This window comes from Quercus suber, unplaced genomic scaffold (genome assembly GCF_002906115.3).
Source record: "Quercus suber isolate HL8 unplaced genomic scaffold, Cork oak 2.0 scaffold_692, whole genome shotgun sequence".
Taxonomy (NCBI): Eukaryota; Viridiplantae; Streptophyta; class Magnoliopsida; order Fagales; family Fagaceae; genus Quercus; species Quercus suber.
The window spans coordinates 135,940-145,359 of NW_027070133.1; the positions used below are offsets into that span (position 1 = coordinate 135,940).

Below are 9,420 nucleotides of genomic sequence, written 5' to 3' on the forward strand. Positions count from 1 at the left end.
AAGGATTTTCCAAAGCCCTGAGGATGTATCTCATGAGGGGTCGCCTTGAAGGCTTTGGATTGAGGCAAGACAAGGCAACAATTGCCATGGCCCAAACTTCCTCCAATAGATCATCATCTATTATTAGAGATGGATCCACANTCGATTAGAATAAGCGTTATGAAACTGAAGATGGGTATAATCTCTCTTTCCTTTTTTTTTTTTTTTTTTAATCCCTTGGTCCTTTCCTCTCTTCTTTTTTTTTTTTTTTTTTTCCAGAACCAAAATAAGAATATGATTTGAATGAAGCATCCTCAACAATTACAATTTACATTCCACAAGAGGACCAGAAACCAAAAAAAAAAAATCAATTACAGCTAAAAATTGTAGCTTGTATCTACCACGATGAACAAGCTGTCAAACAAATAAGAACCATATCCGTCTGTGGCACCCTCCGAACCCCCTCTGAAAATTCTCTGTATCCAGACCCAATCCACAAAATGAATTCACCATCCCGAAGACGATAACTTTCATGAAAATCTCAGTATCAGTCTCCCTTCAGGGGGTAGAGTACAAAAACAGATTGAAATCACAATTAGCTCCAAAACAAGAGGGGAGGGCACTGGATGGTACCAGAGAAGCAGGCACTCAAATGGGAAGCCTGCTGTATTATTGACAAAGAATCAAGAAGTCTCAAACTCTGTGCTGTGCTAGTCCTGATTTGATCTCACTATATCTTGAACATCAGATGGTTCCGGGACTATCTCCCTGGAATGCCGTCTGCGTGAGGATGAATGCTCCCCATTTTGGCCACTTCCTTGTGAACCTGTGGTTGCAGACTGTTTTAAACTGCTGCCTCCTTCAGCTTTATATGTGGAGGTTCCTGGAATACCAGAAGCATCAGATGTGCTATGACGCCAGCTACCAAACACACCAGCATTCCAAGACCCTCTAGAAGAAGTGGTTCTAAGCCTTCCAGAGCCAGAATTTTCTTCCCTGACTACCTTTAAAGGATTTTCCAAAGCCCTGAGGATGTATCTCATGAGGGGTCGCCTTGAAGGCTTTGGATTGAGGCAAGACAAGGCAACAATTGCCATGGCCCAAACTTCCTCCAATAGATCCTCATCTATTATTAGAGATGGATCCACAATTTTTGTCACCAGTTCCTTGTCATACATACTGATGTAAGGTAGCATATTTTCAAACCATTCCTTAACTTGGGAGTCACTCGAGGCACTGATACCAATTTTACCAGTCACTAGCTCGAGTAACACTTTGCCAAAGCAGTACACATCATAGGAACACACTGATGTCAGTGAACCTGGCCATTCATGAAGATGTAGTTTCAGTAACGAAATACAGATTCAGAGATCACTATAAATTATATATTACAAAGCCCTCCAGCACATGTAAGTGATTTTAATCTTTTAACCGTTTCTATTTTCTTTTTCTTTTCTTTTTTTCCCCTGTACAGGTCAGGCAAACTATAGCATTCTTTTAAAACAAACTTTTAAAGAATCCATAAACTAAGACATTATCTAGTGCTGCTAGAAAATATAAAAAATTAGACTCATCTTGAATCAATTAGGAATCACAATCACTAAATTCAATTCAAAAAATCTAACAGCCTCAACCAGAGAAAGACAATCATAGACCACCAGCCTCTCGACATATTAACCACCAACCACCACTTCATCATGATACAGGTTTGCACTCTTTACTGAACATAAGCCCACTGAAAAAACTCATCAGTAAAGGCCATCCAAGTTCTTTACTCTAATGCTATGTCACAGCATGACTACAGATGAACTTAAAGGGGTTTTGAATAACCACAAGCATGGGCTCTTTAGAGACTGACACTAATCTTTTGAGTCAAGGAACAGGATTTATGCTATCAAGTATAAACTTGAAAGGTTGCTAAACAGCCATATGCAGGAGGAAAGGCTATACAAAGTTAAAAGATTGATGGGCATTAAGAGAAGCAAATGGCTATTTCCACCAATATCGATCAATAAACAAGAAAGAAACATATATGAAACAAAACTGATTTGGAAAATGAAACAAAATTTTACAATTAAATATGAACTTACCAGAAGTGCCTTGTTCGGATGACCTGCACAAAATAAAGAAAAATATTATGACAATGTCATGCAGGCATCATAAATACATAAGATCTTCATAAAAGATGAAGACAAGAGAGGGTAAAACTAAATAAAACCCCCACAGCTACAATAAATACTAGATAATTTATTTGGAGATTATTATTACATTCAAAAGTACAAGTATCACAACAATGTCTAGGCTTGCTCCAGGTTTAGCTTACACCAATTAGTTAGATGATGTATATATTTATGCCTTCACTTATGTTGCTATAGCAAAATGTAACATTTTCTTTTCATTAGTAAGCATGTCACAGCTTTTTGCAATAAACATTGTACATATTCCATTTCAAACATCAACTTTTCACCAAGTGAATAGGTGAAGAATATCATAAACGCATTATAAAGGCAGATAACAATCTTGAAAGAAAGATATGGATTTCGTATCAATTATCAACATATAGAACTATCAAAAAAATACTTACTGTGGCAACCGCAGCAACCTAGTAAATCTGCTTTGATGAGTATCCCCTTCTTGAGCACAGACCTCACTCAAGCTCCCTAGCCTCACTTCAAATTTATCATCAAGAAGTATACTGCTTGCTTGAACATCCCTTCAACAACGAGAAGAAAGCCATGTCACCATATGCACCCACAGGCACAAATTATCCTAACATAGAACTAGTGATAAATTTATCTAATGCACAGTTAAGACATCTAAATGAAGGAAAGAGAGATGCAATGATTCAATAAACTTCTTCACAATCTTTCTCTATCTCTCGAAGTAGTAAGAACGTTAACTCTTTCTCTAATGGTTGATGAAAGGATAGATTTGCAGTAAAACCACACATTAAAAAAATTCATCTAATTGGAAAATATGTATGCTTAAACAATCAAACAAGTATTGTGTTACATTTCCAAATTTTGCTCTATATGAAGTAACTTTCTCAAGGTTTCAACCTCTTTGGCTCAACAATGCATATCTCAAAGAGGAATTATCAAGTACTTCTGTTTTTCTTGACTATTTCAGTTACAGCCAAACATCATACTTAACTCATTAGTTGTGTAATTAACCGAGCGTTCAACTTGGTACGGCAAGATTGCAAGATAACAAGAGGCCTGAGTTTGAAAGCTTAGGTGTCTAGTAGAGAAGATATACAGGTAAAATGAACAGCTTTATACTTTCCCATCTTATTTGTGTTTGTGTCCCATAATTTCTTAAGAAATTATATTGTTAGAAGGAGAAATTACTTTCCTTTATTTCTTTTTCTTTCAATTATATTATAGTTCTCAAAATTGTTTCATAAACTGTCTAAGCAGTAAAGTTAATACTTGCAATATCTGACTTCCTCTCTCAAGAATATTATAGTTACCTCTTACAAGCTCCGAGAGAGTTATGTTATACAAATTTTGATAAATAACTCATTATGTAATTAGAACAATAACTAATAAAACCCACTTATTTCTGTTTAATATATCAACCCAATATATATGTTTCTATTTCGCAGCCACTCTTGTTTGACCAAGTTTTAACTTCCACTGACACCCATAACAGCATCTTGAGCCATGTAATAAGCTATCTTTGTGCAGCAACTATATGACGGTTTAACCCTGTTAAATGTTTCAACAGTATATACCGACTCTAGTGCAGACTGCTTGTCAACTATTACTCTCAAAGTTTCTTAAAAATACTAATTTCTCAAGAAGTCATAGGCAAGCCATAATACCACCTTTTATTTTTTCATGTTGGGTATACATTCATTAATAACATGCCACTTGATTCAGTGCATTAGCAATATTAAAGTATTAGTTACACAATCAAAGGGTGGGAGTGGTCTTAGATTGTGAAGATCCAACACTTCACCAAAAACACCGACTCACATCAATGACAGAAATTTAAAATAAATTGACCATATGGAGAAACATAAAAGAATAACAGAAGGGAAACATTACAAAAACCACGTCTAGAAATACCTGTGCACAAGTGGAGGAGTACATTCATGATGCAGATAACATAGACCCTCCGCAGCTCCAGTTGCAATTTTCAGTCTTGTTATCCAATCCAATGACTGCAAACCATCTTCCTCTGAATCTGTTTTCCGATACAAGGAATTTGACAAGTCTCCATTTGGCATATATTTGTAAACCAGGAACTTCTCGTGCTCATTCTCTAGGCAGTATCCCAAAAAGGGGACCAACCTTGTATGTGAAGCCTTACTAAAGAAATCCAATTCCGAAATGTATGTTTCACTTTTAGTTGCTGCGCGCAAATCAATCCTTTTGATAACCACAGGGACCCCATTCTCCAATAAACCACGGAAAAGATCCCCTGAGTGGCCATATTTGATGAGGTTCGCATCGCTAAACTCACCTGTGGCTTGAAGCAGTTGCTGATATGTAAATGCATCTCCTAGACTGGAAAAGTTAATCACTACTCCAGGAGTTGGTGCACCACCCTCTGCAGGAACTGGCCCCACGTCAACCCCCTTTTGATTTCTAGCACCCCTCTTGCAGGTGCATACTAGCAACACTACCAACCCCGCCACCAAAAGCAACAAACCAAGTCCCCAAAAACTGCAGCTAATATAATTGTCTTTCCATTGCTCTTCCTAGAACTTCCTGCTGCAGGAGGAGGTTGAACGGAATTTGGAAGTCCAAAATTATCAAAAGTCAGACCCCTCTCTGCATAGAATGATGAGCATTCAGCTGAAGTCCTTTGACTCGGCACGTTTTGGAGGCAATTTCTGTCAAGAGACGCATTACTACGCGCATAGTCTGGAACAGAACCTTCAAAGTAGTTTCCAGAAAGATCAATGACACTGAATCTTCTCAGTATAGCCGTGAGATTTCCATAGAGCATATTTTGAGAAATGTTGAGTACTACGCCAGTGGCATTGACATTCGAGCTAGAATTGGGCAGCAAACCAGTGAAATTATTGCCAGAGACGTCAAGTAAACGCAAATTAGACATTGACCACAACACATCAGGGAGAGTACCATTAAAACCACTATGTCTCAGAACTATGGACTCCAACCGCGTCAGATTAGCAAACAAGCTATCCGGCAACAACCCACCAAGCAAATTATTCCCAATTATAATGTTCTTTAAACTCCTCAAACCACTCAAATCTTCAGGCACCGATCCAGTCAAATTATTGAAACTGAGATCCAAGTCAACCAAGCTACTAAGGTTCCCTAACTGACGAGGTATCGAAGATGATAAACCATTGCTGGAAAGATTCAAATACTGAAGCTTCACTAAGGTCCCAATGCCAGAGGGAATCGACCCGGATAAGTTATTCACAGACAAATCAAGAACTGAAAGATTTCTGAGTGAGGCAAATGAACTGGGAATCGATGAAGTAAACGAATTCCTTGAAAGATCAAGAACTGAAAGGCCTAGCAATTGTCCTAAACTAACAGGAATTTGGCCAGTGAGGTTATTATGAGACAAGTACAGAGTAGTTAAATTGGTCAAATTTCCAAGACTTGAAGGGATAGCTCCAATGACAGAACAAGAACTAAGATCAAGCACTTGGAGAGCAGCCATTTGAAACCCGAACCAGTTGGGAATCGGGCCCGGAAGCAAGAAATTGGAAGCATTGAACCATGACAAAAGGGTCAAATTGGCCAAGGCATTGACTGCGAATTGAGGGTTTTGCCTGCCAATTCGGGTTCTTTGAAACCCAGAAATGTTTAGCCCAATGACCCTACCATTCTGGCATGTCACACCATTCCATATAAAGCAAGGATTGGCCTTTCTAGGCCAGTCCTTGCTTCTCAACCCTAAGGACGATCTGAGTTCAAGTAGAGCAACTCTCTCAGCTCCTGAACTCGGTGTCTGTGACTGTTCTAATGTAGACTCCAACACGGACAAAAACAACAACAATAACAACCAAAAAGATACTATGTTTCGCTGATCCACCATGGCTTATGAACACTGACCCAGTAAAGATCCAAACATGCCCATCTTTTCTCTTTCTTTCACATATGTATGTATAACCAGGTGTACATGTATCTTTGACTATTACAAGAACCAAAATCAGAGATACCCAATACATCAATATGCATTTTTTATCTCTCTCTCTCTCTCAAAAAGAGAGCAAAAAAATGTAAAGAGAGGAAAAGAACAAAACAAAACTCTTACCTCAAAGTTTGGTTCTTTGAAAAAAAGAAAAGAAAAAAAGAATAACAAACAGAACTGTTTGTGAATGGTGACAAATCTGTATCACTTTCTTCTTCTTTTTTCTTTTCCTTCCCTTTGCTTTCTTGTTTCTCTGTCTCTGTCTCTCTCTCTCTCTGTCTCTTTCTTTCTTTCTCTCTCCACCTACTTCTCTATGAATCCTTCAGTTTCTTTCTGTTGACAAAAAGAGAGAGGGAGAGAGACTGAGGGTTTAGAAATATTAAATTTTAAATAATAAAAAAAATTGGGCAAGTTAAAAATTTTACTATTTTTGTTAAACTAAATAAGAATCATAATAATTTTAGAGAGAGAAACTGAAAAATAAATAAATCTTTTAAAGCCTGAACTGTCACACTCTCATTTTGCTGCTGTAGTAAAAAGTTTTCTTTTTCTTTTTTTAGTTAAAAGAGCGGCTTATTATTGTTAATATTTTTTTAATGACTTTTATAAAAGGTAGATTATGATTGTGGTATGAGCTTGCAAAAGGATTTTAAAAAAATGGCACGAGCCAAGGCTGGACCAATGGCTCGCTCGTTGGTCCTAGTTTAAGTGTCTGACACGGAACAAGCAAAGGGTTTGACCTCCAATAATCCAGCTTAGTCCAGCTAAGCTCAAATCCTAAACTAGTACAAAGCACCAATCAGCTTATTTTATATATATATATACATATATAGTATTGTATCTAACTCTCTCTATATATAAATAGATATATATAGATACAAGAATCATATATAATTATTATATATGTGAAGTGTCTAAGATTTGAATGGAAAGTGATTTAATTTAAGAGATATTATAGTACAACAAATTATTCCATAACTTTTTTTATACAACTTTAACTTAACAGACTATAAATGATTAATAAACTTATTATTTTTTCTTCACGTATTACTCTTTGTCACGTTGTAGTTGTATGACAAAAAATTGTAAAAAATTATACGGTTTAGACTTTTTCTTAATTTAATTATAAGGTGGTTGTATTTTGTGGTATTTTGTTTTTTTCTCCATTTTGGGTTTATGTGGGAAGTGAAGGAAGTTAGGAATGAATTCATGTCTTTCAACAGTTTAAGAAGGTTACCTAAGAGACCCTTTTAGGGCTTTAGACTTCTAGGCTGGATGGTAATGGAAATCTATGATCCCAATGCTATGAAAGGGATTTTACGATTTCTGAAACTCTTGGGAGTTGAGAGAGTGTGTAAGTGTTAGCTACTCGCCACACCTTTATTCCCACTTGATTTTTTTTTTTCCTTTTAAAGTATAAAACTAAAAATTTATGATTTTGTTTTGATTAGTTGATGTATAGTCTTAATTTGGATAAAGTTGTTTACTAATCACCTCTATTAGTATGAGAATTTTGTACATTAGGTATGGCCATTTTTATTTTCAGTTTTTATTTTCCTTTTTTATAGATAATACAAAATTTCATCAAACATAAAAACAAAAAGGAAGACTTATTATCATAAGCATAAGACCTATTCGCAAAAACAGACTTAGTAAGGAAATGAGCAACAATATCTACATCTCTCTTTTTCTTTAACTCAACTAAAATGGACATATCAAGATAATGCCTAAGCTCTATAACATTGTTTCATGTTGTTCAAATCAGTTAAATAACAAGTCTATTGATTAGTATTACTAAAAATAATGTAAATGATAGATTCATGTGAAAACGATAATATTGTTTCAATCTTAACTTACTACTACATCAATATTTGTAAAAGAAAAAAATTATAAAAAAGAAAAAATTATAAAAACTTTTGCATCCAAAGTGTTACACTTTTCACATTAGTATAATAATATAAATAAAAGAAAATTCTAATAAATTCAACTTAACTTGATGAAAAAATTAGAAACAAATTATTTAGATTTTTATTTTTTAGACCGGTAAAAAAAAGTAAACGGCAATAAAAGAACTAACTCAAATCTTATTTTACCATCTTTGCAAGAGTATTCAAGTGGTAGATTCATTATTCTGAGGCACAATATAAATTTAGAATTTTCATATACAATCCATTGCACTATTGGTCCATAAGGTTTAAAGGAAGTCTTATGAACAAATAGTGAAATAATATGACTAGATTAAGACACTACTATTTTATATATCAAATGACGGGGTAATTACTATTTTTTTCTACAGTATTCCTTTCATGATATTTACTATTGTGTTCTTCAAACTACATGGTATAAAATGTATCTATACTATATATAAGAGAATTCATTTCTTTCAATTGGACTTTTATATGGTTCAAAAATACCTTCATTAATAAAGGACAACTTTATTTAGAAACAGAGTCATAAATGTCAAATAAAAATTTTCATTTTGAATTCAAAAAGAGAATTCCTAAAATTTAGGATTTTTTTCCCTTCACTTTCAAAAAAAAAAATAATTACAATTACTGCTTCTCTCTAAAATCTATCCCTTTTCTTTTTCTATTTGAAATATATATATATATATATATATCTAAATTATAATATATGCAAATTATTAATCTTTACCTAAAAAAATAGAAGGGCCTATGAGCACGTGCTCAAAGGCGAGTAACTATACATGTGTGAAGGGATGAAGCAAAATAATAGTGTTGAAGAAGGCCTTTGCGTGTGAGACAAAGCCAAATATTTGTCAAGGTTAGTAGTTTCATTGGCCCATGGGTTTGCCAGAATATTGACCATGGTAAAGGGTGAATTTTTTTTTTAAAGAGAAAATCATAAAATGCCAAGGGGATTGTTAAGATATTATTATTTACAAGTAGACTCACAAGCTTAATAATGGGTTACAAGTACCGCTTGCATATCTGAATTTATGAATATATAATTAAGGATGACAATTTTTTCCCGCCTCACTTAACCCACTCCTCTCTGCTTCGCCCGCGCAGGCTTTTCCCACCCTGCATAGGTGGTGGGGTAAGGATGGAGCAAGATTTTAGCCCTGCACCGCTAGGTGGGCTAAGAATGGGTTTAGACTTTTTAAACCCACCTCACCCCGCATTGCTAAGGGTTATAATTGTAAATTTTTCACACCCTAAAACCCTAATATTTAAACAAACATATCAATATTAGCTTATTTTATTATACCCAATGTGATTCTCTGCCTTTATTTTGTTATGTGTTATACTATGAGTTTTTTTTTTTTTTTAAATGATTGTCTTGTGAAACACTTGG

At 35.0% G+C, this 9,420-nt stretch overlaps 1 protein-coding gene across 1 annotated transcript; it reads right to left on the reverse strand.

The window, feature by feature from the left end:
* Nucleotides 1-232: 232 nt before the first annotated feature.
* LOC112038621 (probable LRR receptor-like serine/threonine-protein kinase At2g16250) lies at nt 233-6,461 on the reverse strand. Its single transcript, XM_024071449.2, is given in 5 exon segments — nt 233-1,300; nt 2,070-2,092; nt 2,564-2,692; nt 4,053-4,636; nt 4,639-6,461. Coding segments are annotated over 5 exon segments (2,715 nt in total). The 5' UTR covers nt 6,007-6,461; the 3' UTR covers nt 233-689.
* Between the last annotated feature and the right edge of the window lie 2,959 nt (nt 6,462-9,420).